The 16,887-nt window shown below is 38.8% G+C and overlaps 3 protein-coding genes across 3 annotated transcripts; 2 read left to right on the forward strand and 1 right to left on the reverse strand.

Moving 5' to 3' along the window:
- The first annotated feature begins 163 nt into the window (after positions 1–163).
- Positions 164–9,482, forward strand: cers6 (ceramide synthase 6). The gene is made up of 11 exons (XM_077617750.1): positions 164–533; positions 2,212–2,317; positions 2,389–2,519; positions 4,576–4,633; positions 4,759–4,809; positions 4,891–4,983; positions 6,517–6,645; positions 6,992–7,098; positions 7,913–8,069; positions 8,210–8,233; positions 8,763–9,482. The coding sequence occupies exons 1-11, from the start codon at positions 364–366 to the stop codon at positions 8,919–8,921; spliced, it is 1,185 nt and encodes a 394-aa protein (XP_077473876.1). The 5' UTR covers positions 164–363; the 3' UTR covers positions 8,922–9,482.
- An 826-nt stretch (positions 9,483–10,308) lies between these two features.
- nostrin (nitric oxide synthase trafficking) lies at positions 10,309–14,518 on the forward strand. The gene is made up of 16 exons (XM_077617051.1): positions 10,309–10,357; positions 10,467–10,552; positions 10,621–10,704; positions 10,794–10,856; positions 10,929–11,010; positions 11,451–11,513; positions 11,671–11,769; positions 11,834–11,959; positions 12,041–12,139; positions 12,225–12,347; positions 12,486–12,594; positions 12,668–12,756; positions 12,832–12,957; positions 13,348–13,555; positions 13,638–13,730; positions 13,804–14,518. Exons 1-16 carry the CDS (start codon positions 10,331–10,333, stop codon positions 13,938–13,940), a joined length of 1,614 nt encoding a protein of 537 aa, XP_077473177.1. The 5' UTR covers positions 10,309–10,330; the 3' UTR covers positions 13,941–14,518.
- On the reverse strand, positions 13,564–16,472 carry spc25 (SPC25 component of NDC80 kinetochore complex). Its single transcript, XM_077617052.1, has 7 exons — positions 16,309–16,472; positions 15,906–16,058; positions 15,741–15,806; positions 14,846–14,989; positions 14,652–14,756; positions 14,465–14,557; positions 13,564–14,191 (listed from the first exon to the last, which is right to left on the reverse strand). The coding sequence occupies exons 2-7, from the start codon at positions 16,045–16,047 to the stop codon at positions 14,064–14,066; spliced, it is 678 nt and encodes a 225-aa protein (XP_077473178.1). The 5' UTR covers positions 16,048–16,058; positions 16,309–16,472; the 3' UTR covers positions 13,564–14,063.
- Between the last annotated feature and the right edge of the window lie 415 nt (positions 16,473–16,887).

The following is a 16,887-nucleotide window of genomic DNA, read 5'->3' on the forward strand; positions in this document are numbered from 1 at the left end:
TCGTTGCTTAATGCACAAATTATTATATCGACTTGAAAATAGTGCATACCCGTAATAAACACCAATTGCTTGGTTGTCTAGGTTATTCGAGGGACAAAAACAAGTGACCACGTCCTGGTTTTATGTGTGACATCCGAGCGCACCAATCCCGTGCGAGGATCCTTCTTGGTCCACTTCCCCATACTGGAGGAGCTTGGCAGACACGGACGGCCGTCGATTCAGCCGCGACCAGTCAGTCAGTGAGACAGCCAGCCAGATAGTCCTTCACCCTTGTTAGCTGCACCAGCCACCGAGTGCGATCTCGATCTCATCCTCCATTTCCATCGGATCACTGGTGTCTTATCAGTCAGTCGGCGTGGAGAGATGGCCGGTATCTTGGCGTGGTTCTGGAACGAGCGTTTCTGGCTCCCCCACAACGTAACGTGGGCAGACTTGAAGAACACGGACGAGGCGACATTCCCGCAAGCCGAGGACCTCTATCTGGCGTGCCCTTTGGCCTTCTGCATCTTCATGGTGCGGCTGCTCTTCGAGAGGTGAGGTCTATTTTTTTTTAACAGCTGATGATGGTGCTACTGCTTCTTCCACTTTAAACAATGGCATCCTTGGCTGGTGCTAAGCCCCCCCACCCCCTCCACCGGCGTTCTTCATCCCTGCTGCAGGCCCGCAGCGTTAGAACGCGGTGCATTGATGCCCCAACTAGTTGTCCCATCACCAACTTGCTGCAGAGTCTCGTTTAAAATTTGCTCATTCATCTTTCATACCGTGCATTCTCGTAAGGGTTGCTGGGGTCTATCCCAGCTGACTTCAGGTGAGAGGCAGAGTAGACCCTCGACTGGTCGCCAGTTAGTCGCATAGAGAGAAACGGACATTCACGCTCACAATTATAACACCACCAGCGAGAATCGAGACCGCACTGAAGTCAGGCGAGTGAACCTCTACACCACATGTGTCAAAGTGGCGGCCCGGGGGCCAAATCTGGCCCGCCACATCATTTTGTGTGGCCCGGGAAAGTAAATCATGAGTGCCGACTTTCTGTTTTAGGATCAAATTATAATGAAGAGTATAGATGTATATTAAATTTCCTGATTTTCCCCCTTTTAAATCAATAATTGTCATTTTTCATTCCATTTTTTCTGTGTTTTTAGTTCAAAAATCATTTTGTAAAATCTAAAAAAAACATTTAAAAAAGCTAAAATAAACACTGTTTTAGATCTATAAAAACTGAATATTCAGGGCTTTTAATCTAGTTCTTTTAATCAATTTATAAAATAAAATCTAAATACTATATCTAAAATGGTCCGGCCCACGTGAAATCAAGTTGACGTTAAAGCGGCCCGCGAACCCACCCCGAGTCTGACACCCCTGCTCTACACTCAGGTGGGTCGGGTTTAAAATGTCACCATAAAATCAAACTGCTGTCCACAGACTCCAGTTTTTTTTGTCCACTGCACCTTCTCATGTTGCCCAGTCGTGCAATCGAGGCCCTGAAAAATACCATTTTCTTTTGGAAAAGCACTACAATTATAGGGGAAAAGTGTCACCTGATAATTATTGCAAATGCTTTGTTTTGTGGTTTCAAATCCATCCAGCAATCGGTCCATCCGTCATTTGAATTTGATTATAGCCAGTCGCCAGATAAACAAATCTGGTTACCTGCTGTGTTTTTGTTTAAAATTGACTTTGCATGAGGTATCTAACTGCATGCATTTATTTAGCTAAATTAAATCATGTGTGTACTTAATGGAAATTTTGCAATATCTTTCCTAAAAAAAAGAGTTAAATTTGGTCTTGAAAAATCTGAAAAGAACGCTTAGGCATTTATTTTAAGGGGTTGATATGTAATCCGATGTAAATAGTCTGGATCCGTTTGTGACAAAATGCCCGACATCAACGCTCTGAATTTCCCTTAAATAGAAATGCTTGTTTATCTATGTGTCGTATGATTGGCTGGCGATCATTCCGTGATGTACGCTGCTTCCTGGCTGGTCAGCTCTTACAGGATTTAACCTATGACCTGACTTAATACAAGTACCAAATGTTATGACCTCAGTGGTCTCTGTAGATTCCCTGTACTAAGCAAGTGAGCTAGCTGTTCATTCCGATTTGTGATTAAATACTGAAAACCTCAGTTAAAGGAAATAAAATGGCTAAAGACTGAATCACGTCGGACTGTTTTTCATGACTAATCGTATCCTGCTTTTTCCATTTCAGGTTCATTGCAAGGCCATGTGCTGTGGGGCTAAAGATACAAGCCAACGGGCCACAAAAAGCTCAGCCAAATGCTATCTTGGAGAAGGTTTTCACTGCAATTACCAAGGTAATGCTGGTACAAAGTCTATAATCCGTGCTCCATCAAAAAAATATAACATTTCTTGCTTGTGTAACCAGCACCCAGATGAAAAGAGGCTGGAAGGATTGTCCAAGCAGCTTGATTGGGATGTCCGGACCATTCAGCGCTGGTTCCGTCAAAGACGCAACCAAGAGAAACCGAGCACTCTTGCACGCTTCTGCGAAAGCATGTAAGGCAATATTTCATATTCAATGCTAATTTGTCTGTCCCCATAATGACGCCTTTAGAACTATGAAGTAAAAACATTGTCATTGATAAAGTAAAATATTTTTGTACGTAACTGTAATGTGATGAAAGTCTATTAAAAATCGCTTAATGGCTAACATCATCATTTTTTTCAGCACAAAGGTCCACGATCATGTTTGTGCCTCAGTTGGTTTCATTTAATACAACTCACTAATGGTGTAATTATTGAGAGCCCTTTGAGGTTTCATTGCCACAAAAGCTGTTTTTGTTTTTGGAATTTTTGTCTTAGGGACTGTGTTTCATATAAATGTTATTTTTTGATCAGTAAAAGGACTCGGTTAACTTGTTATTCAATCTGTTATCGTCTACATGCATATCTTAGTTACTGTAGACTTGATCTTCTGTTTTCATTTTAGTTTTTTGTGGATTTAATCTATGAATTGTCGACTTTGGAGAAAATAGTCAATTTCACGGTATTCTATGACGGATAAAATTGTAGTAGAAGCAGGGAAGTTTGGCTAAATGGTTTCTTTTATGTTTTGATTGTGTTAAACACACATCAAGTCATTATTTTGGGTCACTTGGGGTTATCTTAACATGTTTGCAAATACTCTAAGATGCATAATGCCTTAAATCTTGACACTGTTCTGAACCCACAAAGAGATCTCGGCTCTAACTGAGAAGCAGCTAATCTGCGCTATGGCTCATTGGCATTAGGGAGATGAGTTACTGTGTACTTTAACAGTGTGATATTAGTAAAGGCCAACAGATGAGTCTTTTGGGAGGAGTCATGTCTGACGCCAGTGAACCAAATGTGACACTTTGAGAAACATCTCTGCCTAAATCTTCATTTCAAACCAAAGCTCAATTTCTTGCCCTACTGTGCTGCTCTATATGTGTTCTGTGCTAAGCATAACTGGTTGTAGTACAACAGACAAAAATATCAAGATTTAATAGGAAGATATTGGCATTTGGCCATGTCTTCATGCCCTTGAGCAAGTTCTTGTGCTCTTAGTTGCCCCGTCATCAATAGGCGATTGAAACAGTGGTACAAGTAAAAGCCCATTTATCCATTGAGAGCTAAGGTCATTTTGTATGATCTTTATATTCTACTAACCTTGAAAGCCATTCACTGGGTTTTTATTTGAAGTTAGCTGCAATATTAAAAAAAAGAAATAAAAAGATTACTCATTGTTGGTTTTCACAACAAAACAAAGCTGCATATTTCCAGCATGGCAAATATTATCCACTATCTAATATAATTAATGTCCCTATTTGACAACGTCACCCATAAACCAGCTTCATTATCCTTATCAAAGCAGATTCTTTTGAACAGCTCTTTGTCTGACGCACATTTAATTGTGTAGACGGACCTAATTTTGTAGCGGGAGGCCTTGTGTCCCGCAGTGTAACCTCACCCACTCTCTTGGTAAAAATTAGCCAACGACAGCACGATCCAATTTCTGACAACAGAACAAAACTAAGTCTATTCGTGGCAAAGTCAGTGAGTCACTGTGATTGTGCAAATCTAACAGCTATTCAGCAGCACTTGGAAAAAGAAAAAAAAAATGGGGGGGGGGGCTTGATGGCAGACTTGACGAAGCAGTTGCTATGCAACGGTCTTGACTTTGTGCCAGGTAGACAAGCCCAGTTAATTTTCTTTACAATGTCCCTTAATCAAGCCCAAAGTGTGCGCATCGCCGTCACGTGCCACAGTTGATCAACTCTGGGAAAACAGTACTTTAACGAGCTCAGTGGTAATAGACGACGTCGTCAAAGCCCACCACCCTTACTTTCTCGTGAAGTAACGACTAAATGTCAAGAACAACCATCAGCAGAAGAAATAGTCTTATCAGATGTCAATCTGATAACCAGCTTGGTTGAAGTTCCAAATGCCATGATGCATGCAACTATATATCCACAACTTCAATGTATATACTCTGTGAGATAAGTTCTAATTTTACCTAAGAACGAAATGTATCTCCTTTTCTCCTGCAAAAAAAAACACATTCTCATTCAATTTTTTTGTATTCTTTTAGGTGGAGGTTTACATTCTATCTCTACATTTTTACGTATGGTGTGCGTTTTCTTAAAAAGGTAGGAAAAGCCCCCCAAAAAAGACAAAAGAGTAGAAATGATTACCAGTATGAACTTAAATTTTGGGTTGTACCCTGATCACTACACTGCAACTATAAATTAACACAAATTGTTCATGTCTTTAGACACCTTGGCTGTGGAACACTAAAGAATGCTGGTACAACTATCCTTACCAGGTATGATGTTATTTTACTTATATCACACTATACATTGGACATTGAATCCTTTTGACATTGTGCCTTCATATGTTCTTGCAGGCACTAACAGTGGATATCCATTATTACTATATACTGGAGCTGTCTTTCTACCTATCTTTGCTCTTTTCTCAATTCACCGACATCAGGAGGAAGGTAACGGCGAGTAATTGCATGGGTTTCTACTGGTGCTGTAGTTTTTAGCCAAAAACAGTCTGTATTTTTATGTTTCAACATGTTTTCCTTTTTAGTTATCAGTTGTATTTTAGAACTAAATCACTGCCATTGACAACTCAAATGAATTTAAATGAGGATTACCAGGAAGATACATTAAATCCAGTTGTAGATATTAGATTTTTTTTAAATGAAAACATAAATTATTTACTAATACCCTTAACTGATTTACATGTTAACTTGTCTCTTTGCCTTAACTTCCACCAAATGCTAAAGGTATAATCTGATGAACAGCTATATTATTGTCACTCTAATATGGTGCCTTGAGATAAGCGTTAGAATCCAGTTACTCAAATACGCATTGAAATTAATGTAAATGGCATTAATCCATTCCACCTCCCCAAAAATCCAGCAAAACTTTTGTAATTATAGTTTATACTTCATTCAATAGAATGAAAATTAAAACATTTTTATAAAGAATTATTTTCTTGTTGCCAAACTGCGGCTCGATGTCAAATAAGGTGAATTCAGCGCTGATGGCCCATATCTCTAAAACCCTTTTAGGTGGTCACTCATATCTCAAAGGCACCCCATTCTGCCCAATTTTCTCCTTGTTTGTATCAATCAAAGACAACATGCTTTTAGAGATTCATATTTTTTACCTGACCAATCATCTAATTTTCAGGGAAAAAAGCCGTTGAACAATATCAACCCATTTTCAGTCATTTTGATTTTGTTTTGTCCCCACCATCATAAACATGGCCACCTACAAATTTGGTTTCATGCACTGTTACTTGCATGCCTCCCAGCCATGATTTAATTCTTGTCTCCAGTCACCCCCCACCCCTTCCCTTGCCCACAACTCTGTCTCCCCTGACCACAACACGCGTGTTGCCACCGCGTGTTCGCCCTCACTCTGTCATTTCTGTGTTGACTCTCGGCATGTTGTCTGTTTTTTGTTTCTCCTTTCAGTTTTTTCATGCACAGCACTACACTGAGGAGGTCCTCTGCATCCCCTGCCAATTTCAGTATGTTATCCCTACACTTTTCTCACATGGCTTTCATTCTGTGTCTTCTACATCCTTCTTGTCCCTTTCATCTTTTTTTTGCCGTGCTGGCTTGGTTCTGGTTGCGCTGACATTTCGGTTGCTATGGTTTGATCGATGGCGGCTCTCTTGCTCTTTTTCTAAAGCTTTACAAATACTGGGCTGTTGTTCTTTCATAGAACAGTGATCCAAAATGTAAAAAACACAATGACCTCACGTCTTTCTAAAAGGAACCTCAAAATCATATCTAACTTTGGCTATTGTTTTACATTGCTATATAGCATAATTTATCCAGCTACAAGATTTTAGTGTTTATTTTGTCTATTAAAGTGAGACGTCCTGAAGCTGCTGCGTCCGAATATAACCATCATAATTTGAGGTTGCAATAAATTATCTTTGCTTTAAGCACACGTGGACACTGTAATAATTGTGACCGCGATGCTGACATTGTTGGAATCTGTATCTGCAGGATTTCCTGATTATGTTCCTTCATCACGTGGCAACCATCTCGCTCATCACGTTCTCATATGTTAACAACATGGCCAGAGTAGGAACTCTGGTCATGTGCCTTCACGACGCAGCCGACGTCCTAATAGAGGTGAGGGTGGGTAGGGATTCAAACCCAAAGAATGATTATTATCTGAATTGCAGTTCAAACTAAATCTCTAGGACTATCGTTTGATACACCTGCTGTATCTAAAATAGCTTCATCAAATAATTCTGCCTTTTCAAAGACAGTGACTAATGAGTGTTATGAAGTGGGAGACGAGTAATGTTCCATAAGGCAAATTCTTTTTCCACCACAGCTGCTAAATCTAGTGATTCATTGGCCTTACATGGCCGCCATAGAAGATTAGTCGACTAGCTTACATCTCAGGGCAGCGCTATGTATCAAACGGGGAGAGATATGCTATATAGTATATATTAATTGTGTTTTTCCCTAGGCTGCCAAGATGGCTAATTATGCCAAATGTCAGATACTGTGCAACCTCCTGTTTGCAATGTTTGCAATGCTCTTCATATGTTCCAGACTAGCAGTTTACCCAATTTGGTAAGTGTAATTCTGCAAGGCATGCTCTTGAGGGCTTACAGTTTGAAGCAATTTTTGCAAAAAGATGGGACATTATTTTTTACTAAGCGCTAGACAAAGGCTTCTTTGTATAATTTCATTCAGACCAGAAGAAACACTGAATGGTGCTTTTTATATACAAGCAAGATCAGTTTAACTGATAAGTGTGTGTCTTTTAACAAACAGATGAATTCATGTCTTCTTTAGACTTGGGCCCATATCTGTGAATTTTGTTGCCAAGGAATAGTTACTATGGATACGGTGATTTGGGTTGTTAGAGAAAGGAAGAACTTTATAAATGAAAAGATGATTATGGTTCATGGCTTGAGAAAAAAAACGGAGGGTGGGATGTTTCACAGTCAAATCAAAGTGAAAGGATTTGTTTGTCTATTTTCATCGTACAAGGTTTCCCTTTTTTGGATCTTTGTTTTATTCTGACATTTGATTGCTAATATCACGTTGTGATTTGGCCGATATTCTTGTTTTTTCGCAAGGGAAACATGATGTATTGTCTACGTCTGTATTTATCTGATGTAGTCTCAAACAACAGATATTTCATTCATTCATTAGTCTTAGCATTGTAACATCTTTTTACCTACACGTCACATAAATATCGTTCACCACGGCACTTGTAAAAGGCATCCAATGTTGTAAAGCAGTTGCCATGGCATCAGTACGTTCAGTTCTGTTCAAACACTTATTATAAAAGGCTCAAGTGATTTTTTTTCAAGCAATAAATCACCATTTTTCACATATCATTACTGTTATGTTCTCCAACTTCCTCTTTCTTTGTTAGGATTTTAAATACAACCTTGTTTGAGAGTTGGGACATTGTTGGGCCCTACCCATCCTGGTGGGTCTTCAACCTGCTTCTAATTTTACTGCAGCTTCTTCACTCCTACTGGTCCTACCTCATCGTAAAAACAGCATACCATGCCATCTCCAAAGGAAAGGTAAAAGTTACAAGAACAATTGCTAAGCAGCTTTCGTACCATGCAGGTTATTGAATGATTGGGTCAGTTAATATTTAGAATGGCTATCTCTGACTTCCTTTTTTTTCTTTCTATTCTTTCTGCTACCTGCAACCAACCAGGTGGGGAAATGGAACCCTTTACATGTAAGTAGCTTAAGTTTTAAGCTTGACGGCTGTTTCCTTTTTTTTACCCTATGCTTTAGGTTTTATGATTTACGATTTTTTGCCATCCTTTCCTAGTAATGTTTTATTTTGTAGAGGAATGCAATATACTCAAAATTTGTGGGCCTGAGTCGATTTATTAACCATTCATCATTGATTTATTTCCCTGCATACAAATATATATATTTTTTAAGATGAATAAATACAACCCACCATTATACTTAGTAATTTTCATTAGCTGTTCTTTTTGTTTCATTGTTCTACGAGTTGACACTGTATAGCCAGGCTAAAATAAAATAGCACTTGAAGTATTCTTTGAAAAGGAAACATTAAGTTAGTTATTGAACAGCCTTCCTAGTTTGGTTTACAAATAAACTTAACACCAGAGTGTGTGTATCCCAAACAACAGTCAGTGTCCTTATGAGTGCCTCCCAGTGGCCAATGCCAGAACCTGTAGCTACAACATGCTGATTCGAAAATCCACTTGCCATTTTTAATGTGGTTTGATTAGGTTTCAAAAGACGACTGCAGTGACATTGAGTCCAGCTCGGACGAGGACAACAGCCCTCCGGCCAAACACAAAAACCATAACAACGCCACCAACGGGACCAACAAGCCTCACGGGACAAACGGCTACCTGACAGGCACTTCCTACCCAGATGAACACTGACATAGGCGTTACAGCACCAGATCTACACAGCAATCCATCCGTGTGCAAATGCAGAGACAACAGTAACATCACTTATCGGATTGTGGACGTTTTGTTTTCGAGTTGATCTAAATTCCTTTCGGTTTCTTCATCTGCGCATTCAAAATCTATTCATGCCGTCTGTTTCATCAACTTCTACCGCTGTAAGCATGCTTTGTCTATACACAGCTGTCTGGCATTCTGGGGGTGTGCACACGTCCTAAGTTTGTATCTTTTCATGTTATTTATTTTTCATGTTTATTTTCAATGCTACACCCCCAAAGATTTGCCAAAATGGTGAATGGTGGGCTGTTATGTGTGGAATTGCCATTCCTTGGTCGGGGGAGACAAACATTGTCCACTTAGGCTGTATATGAGATGTCAGCAACAGTATTAACTGTGTGCACCAGATATGACTAGATGCTGTATTCCCTGTCAAAGCATTTCGTTAAGTCGTGCAGCGCATTTCTGATCGTGGCACTTGTAAGAGGTGGTCACAATTTTGAATTCTTCAATAAATAAAAATAAGAAATATGTGTTTAATGAGTGAGAAATATTCTGAGCTTCCCTGCTGACACTTTTGGCTCCGTGACCTGACCTGATTCACAAAGTATTAAGCAAAGTAGGTTTGCTCACTTTTTATCTAGAGTACTTAAAAATTTAACCACATGCTTTTTTTCTTAAAAATATAGAATAGCCCTAAGCTATTTGGTGGTTATTTTTTATTCAATATAATTAATTAACAAGTATGGGATTTTTTTCAAACATTGCAGTTGCTTAGGAAGAATTTTTCCTTGAAGTCCATAGACAACGCAGGGAGTACTTAAAATTTTAACCACACGCTTTTTTTCTTAAAAATATACAATACCCGAGGCAATTTTTTATTTTTATTTTTTTAATTAATTAACAAGTATGGGATTTTTTTCAAATATTGTAGTTGCTTAGCAAGAATTTTTCCTTGAAGTCCATAGACAACGCAGGGAGTACTTAAAATTTTAACCACACACTTTTCTCTTAAAAATATACAATACCCCTAAGCTATTTTGTTGTTGTTTTTTGAATAAAATTAATTAACAAGTATGGGATTTTTTTCAAACATTGTAGTTGCTTAGCGAGAATTTTTCCTTGAAGTCCATAGACAACGCAGGGAGTACTTAAAAATTTAACCACACACTTGTTTTTCTTAAAAATATACAATAAGCTATTTGGTTGTAGTTTGTTTTCCGATAAAATGAATTAACAAGTATGGGATTTTTTTTCAAACATTGTAGTTTCTTAGCGATTTTTTTTCCCTTGAAGTCCATAGACAACGCAGGTTATTTCCGCATGAGTGACTCAGGTAGGTCGAAGTTTGCAAAGTCCAAAGTCAACAAACTGCTCCAGTCTTTAAGATGAAGGACTATATCAGCAACTGCTCTGTGAGTACCTGCGTCAAACATTTTACTTTCTAAATGATCTGTCCTGTTGAGTCTTTAGCTTGAAGAAGCGGGTGACATGTTAAATATGCTTTGGTGTATCATGTTTCAGTATAACCAACTGTATCAAAACGTCAAACGTGTGGCAAAAGATGGCGAGTATTTCTGCAAAGAACTCATGAGCGTCTTACAGCAAAGGTAAAAGCAGTTAATATACCTTACAGATAAATTCTAACGCATTTAACTTCATTATTCCATTTTTTTAGGTCTGAGCTAGAACACAATCATTCCAAAGGTCTCCAAAAATTGGCTGGAAAACTTATGAGGGCTTCCAAAGGGATGACCAACAAGTAAGGGATGCAGTATTTTTGTTTCAAGATGTCACAAATGGTGTCGCATGACAGTGTAGTGTCAAGCTTGAACTTTTTCTTGCTTTCAGCTCGGTCTTTAGCGCTTGGTGTCAAGTCTCAGATGAGATGTACTCACGAGCAGATGCCCACAAGTAGGTATTATCCGAAACTATTTAAACAAGAATCTTATCTCAGTGTGCGAATTGTAATCTTTTTTTTTTTAGATCGTTGGGAAATGCATTTCAGCAGGAGACCATTGTGGAATTACGTCAAGTCTTAGATGAGCATAACAAGAGAAAGAGGCCTGTGTGTTATTTTTCTTTTGTTTGTATTTACAATACAAAAGCTGTGCCTTGAGATAAGAGTTTAGTCCCTTACCTGATACCACGCTATTATTGTTTGATGGTGATGGCAAAAAGTGAACCCATATACAGAAAAACAAGAGAAGTGAGAAAGCGGAGAAGGTGTAATCCGACAAGAAAAGTACTACGTATTATTCCCTAAAAAATAGACTCCAACCAACTAAGCTCAGGTGATAAAATTTTGTCTATCAAAGACTGAAAGAAAACAGGTAACTAAGTAAGAGACTGAAAGGAACACAACACAACATTCAAAACAAAATATTGCAAAAAATCTACAAATACAGACTATTGAAGGGTCACTTTTATCTCAACACCTCAGCGTAAACAAAAATCTCCATCTTTTTCTAACGCGACTCTTGTTGAACATTCTCTTTGCTTCAACAGCTCGACAACGCTATCGACAGAACGGGGAAACTCGTTATGACGAACTGGACCGAGCAGCTCAAGGTCAAGCCCTTTCAAATAGATACAAGACAGCATAACAGTTTTCTGTGTATCTGTGAATTTATTTATAGGATCATAAGACCAAGATGATCCTGATGTTATTGTTTATAAAAGAAAGTGCTGCACTTCAAGTACTTGTGTTTATCGTCTTCCAAATCAGACCAAAAAGAAACTGTCCGGCTTAACGCGGGAGCACGAAGGCTTATTCAACTTTGTGGAGACTAATAAGCACGCATCGACGGAAAAAGAAAAACAAAAGGTAAGCTCGTCATATTTGAGTTTTGACCTACATAGCAATGACTTCACTGTCCGTGACTTTTCAGATGTTGAACCGTCTAACAAAGTCGGCAGAGCTACAAGCACGAGTAGATGAGGAGTACTTCAAGACCAACATGGAGGGTCAACAGATGAGACTCAAGTGGGAAAATACACTGAAAAACTGCTACCAGGTATGAAAACATGAAATGCATCATGTTTAAAAAAAATTAAAAAGGGCATCAAAATGAAATATCACCTTTTCCACGTTTCAGGTTGCGCAAGAGCTCGAGAAACAGCGTATTGAAGTACTCTGCAACATGCTGACAAGATATAACTTGCATATGTCTAGTTTTGGGCAGACCCTAAAACATGTAATATGTAATAAATGACACTATCGTTGTGAATCAATCTTGTCTTATAATGATAATGTCTTGATTAAGAATGTGACTGTTCCAGGGCCAAAAGCAGATAGAACTACTGTTCCAAAGAGTGGATATGGCTAAAGACATACAAAGACTGGAGGAGGAGAGCAACATTACGACAGCAGACAAGGCAGAATTTTTGATGGCGGATTATTTTGTAAGTGTCTGCTATATTTAAATTTACTCTAAAAAATAATATATTTTATAATAGGAGTCAGAATATTTATGGACATCTCGAAAATTTCTGATACATCTTTGTATGTTTGTATTTTTTTTTCTTTAAACATATCATTAGGAGGAAGACAGCAAATCGCTGATGCACAGAGAGCGGCGAAAAGAAGCCCTTAAAGTCAAACTTCATCGCTTGGAGGAAGGGATGTCGAAAGCCAAGAAAGATTGCGAAGGCAACAATCACCACTCATGCCAATGACCTCAAGCCATTGTTGGACTAAAAACATTGACATTATTTTGTGACAGGGATCGAAAAGCTGATGAAAAGCTACTCGGAAAACCCTTCTTTCTCAAACCAGAGAAACCTGGAGGACACGGAGCAGCAGCTCGATGAGGTGCATGCTGTGTGACACTTTGGATTATGTGGATGTTAAATTTGAAGCTGAGAGGTATCATCTTGTTGCGTGCAGAACACTCTGAAGTTGGACCTCCTGGAGGCAACTCACTATAAACTCTCCATCTCGTTGTGTCAACTGGAGGGGAAACCGCAGTCCTTTCATCGATTTAGCGACAGCATTGTTAAGTGGAAAGATAAGGTATGTGCACATTGTCAACAATTCCAATCCTCTAAATCATGTCAAGGACATTAGGTTCACATTATTATCGATTTGAGCAAATGAGCTTTTCAACCTACAGCAAGTGCGCGTGCAACTATTTACATTAATACAAAAACCAGTCCAGCATAAGCGCCTTGTGAAATTCCTTTCTTTGTTTCTAGGGTTTTTGCATAAAACAGTACATTTAAAAATCTATCTAGGACGACGACAACATTTGAACATTCAAATTTTCAGGGTTAAAGAGTCAAAGTATGTTCTTCTAGCCAATGCAGAAAAAAATGATTACTAATACTCATAACTTATGACAACTGGCCATAAACCTTACACACTGATATTTTTTCTTGTTATATTACTAATTTTTCCCGTTAGGACTCTGAGCACAGTGTGGTGCAGTTGGCCCGCCCCTTAAAACTCAGGAGAACTTCCTTCAGAACCAGACATTCCCTGAGGGCGTCCATAATCTACAAAGGTCCTGTTCAGACCACAAAACGTCTCACTGAAGAACCCTCGACCAGCTGCCAGAAATCAGAGGACCTTGCTCAAACCCCGACACCCATACAAGAGCCTAGAGAACACGGTAGGCACTAGTATGTAATACAGGTTTATTTTGGACACAAGTTTAACCATGGAACTAAATTTAAAACTGGTATCATCGACAGTTCGAAGAACGCCAGATGTTTGCACCGTGGGACAGTGCAAGGCCTTGTACAACTTTGCACCCCAACGTGTGGACGAATTACCTCTTAAAGAAGGTGCACAAAGGGCGAGAAAAGAAGTCAACAAAAGCAGAAAGGATGTGTGTGAACTATCATCTCTGTTTCACAGGGGATCTACTCGATATTTATACAAAGGAAGAGAATGGATGGTGGTTCGGCGCACTTAATGGCCAGACGGGTCATTTCCCTTCAACCTATGTTAAGGAGTTGCCTGTGTCAAGCAATATCCAATCATCAGAAGCTTGACTGACATCTGCAGCTTTCAAGCGGAACTGACTAAATATGCATGAAAAAAAAAATGTAGCAAATTTGTTGATTAAATAAAAACAATTATGTAGATGTGATTAAAAAAAATCATTACATATTGAATTACATCCCGCGAGCTCGGGAAACAAACTGTAACCTCACGTTGGACAGGAAAACTGCCAGGTTGTTGGTCTCCTGAAGTCGTCTTTCCAAGTCTGGCAAACACTCGATGGAAGGCTCACACGACACAACTACGAAATGGAAGGTTTTCAGTCAATTTTTCACAGCCTTGTTATAGAAAGCTTGCAGCAACAAAACAACATTTTTCAGATCAAGTGTTCAATCAATTGTTCCATGGATCCTTTGACAAAAATGACAAATCAGGCCCATCTTGGAACCTCAAATACTTTTTGAACCCAAAATATGCACATTCTCAAATAAATGCAATAACTATAAATCTGAGGTCCATTTATAACATTAATCTATCAAATCGGTACAGTATATATTTTGATGATGGGACTTACTTTGATATAACCTGTTCCTGATTCCCATTGTGATGACAAACGGACTGTTGTTATCCGGGCCCAACTCCCGAAACACAAACTGGAACTTTCCATCTTCCCAAAAGCAAAACAGGCACAGTTACACAACCTTAAACCCACACTGCTGTAACTTTAAATAGAGTCAAGATAAAGAATAAATCTGTCTTGCCATTAATTGTTCGCAATTCCATCTGCAACTGATCTTGAGAAAAGACTCTAATATGGTGCAGGTTTTTTAATCGGTCCTTATTTTCTTTATATTGGGACTTCATTACTGAGGAGAGAAAGAGTAAAACAGGCGAATACCCAGTCAATTAATAAAAAATCCATCAAACAGGATGAAGATGCTTAAAGAAAACTCACACTCTTTAGAATTGGCTTGTTCATTCAGCTTCTCAATCTTCTGGATAATCATCTTTTTCTTCATTTGCTTCTGCTTAAGCTCCAAAACAATGTCTGTGGTGTTGCGCTGTAGCTCCTGCTCTAATCCATTATTTTGCTGCAACACTGGCAACATGAAGAGTACAGATTGAAAAACAATGCGGGAATCAAGTGCAAAATTCACGTATGATACACCTGCACGGTACACGGTCGATTGGTCGCCGATCTTTTGGTCGCCCGGAAGGTAAGTGTAATTACCATTTAAATCGTTGCTCAAATTCCCTAAATACAAACTGCGAATTACTATTTAGTCATACTTTATGCCCTAGTAATTATTAGGCTAAAGAAAAGCTCCAAATTTCCCGGACTTGTATTGTTTTTTGTTGGAGAACTTGTTAAGACCCTGACTGACGTAGCTTCTTAAAGGGACAAACCAAGTACAATAATAATAATAATAATAATAATAATAATAATAATCGGACATAGGCCATGTCGTCATTACCACAACACAAAAAAGCCTACTTGTCATCACACGCAGAAACTGCGTGTGACGAAATTGATGGTGCTTCTCCATAAGCTACGTTTAATCGGCAAAAGACCTAAATAAGTGTAAGTTACGGACTTGTAATTTGTCATTCCGCTGTTGTGAATACAATACAAAACATCCTGAAAAAAATCGAATCTGCATTGGTACATCCCTAGTATAAACATCAAGAATCACTGGTCGAGAGAAATACAACAAGGAATATTTAGAATGTACAGGTCTGATCTTATAGCAGGACAGAACTGTCATGCAATACATTGAATAGGTTAAATGACAATCTAATAAATATCAGCAATTATTTTTAATCACACTGTCCAATAAAGCAATGCTCACCTTTCTTGACTACACCAATGTTCTCGATCCTCACGTCTCTGTCTGCTGAGATCTTGTAACATTCCTCTGTGCGGAATAGATGGAATAGAGTCGTCATCCATTACACAAAAGCATAGAGAAGCGTCGCAATGAGCCTTTGGCCAATCAATTATACGTAGCTCGTACCTCGAGACAGTTTGAGAAACTGCTTGTGGAAGTGGATCTGCTGAGTAACATCCTCCTTGTAGTCTTTCATCGCTGAAATGTACGCGTCATCTCTGGTTTTGGCAAAACTAAGAGTTGTGTTGAAATCCTTGATTGACGTCATGTTTGGAACGCCTGTTGGATGGAAATTGACAACATTTAATGCTTTTAGGACAAACACGACATGGTGAACCAAAATGTAAACAATCGAAAACGTATTGTGCTTTTAGGGAGGAACTCCTAGGCTTAGGAAGACGCTAGTTGAACAACTCTTCAGACGTTAGGCTCAGAAGTTGATCGGAGCACATTTTAGGTTACGGCAAATGCACCTAGGTCATTTCCGATTACTTTAAATGTTATTTTAAAACGCATCGGTGCTACTTACGTGATCAGATGCGTGTTAAAATAGCCAAACTCGCACGTCCCGGTGCTCACTATGTTCAAAACTTGGCGCTTTGCTTGTTTTTTGAAATTGGCCATCAATGGAGAGGCGGGACTTCCGGTTGCTTCTTCTTCTTCAGTGTTCAATGGAGATTTTCAAACCGTGTTAATTCACGACCGCCGTCTGACGATCTTTAACTATTACTGCTCCTGCAAATGGAAACAAATACACATTGAAAGCGAAATTTTGACCAAACATTTATATTCACTCAAATTATTCACGAGTGAAAATAAATCACGATATTTAAGTCCATAAATATTGATTGAGTACAATAACACATGAACATGTAGTACAAACACAAACAGGTGCCAGGTTTTAATATAGAATTTAAAAAAAAAAGTACAAACAGGGGTAAACAAAATACAAGATACTAAAAAGAACTCACTGAAATGCAAGAACAATACAATTGTGTTATATTCTATTTCTATATTCATTCATTTTCCATACCGCTTATCCACACATGGGTCGCGGGGGGTGCTGTAGCCTATCCCAGCCAACCATGGGCAACAACGCTTTAAATTG

This window comes from Stigmatopora argus, chromosome 13, assembly GCF_051989625.1.
Source record: "Stigmatopora argus isolate UIUO_Sarg chromosome 13, RoL_Sarg_1.0, whole genome shotgun sequence".
Lineage (NCBI taxonomy): Eukaryota > Metazoa > Chordata > Actinopteri > Syngnathiformes > Syngnathidae > Stigmatopora > Stigmatopora argus.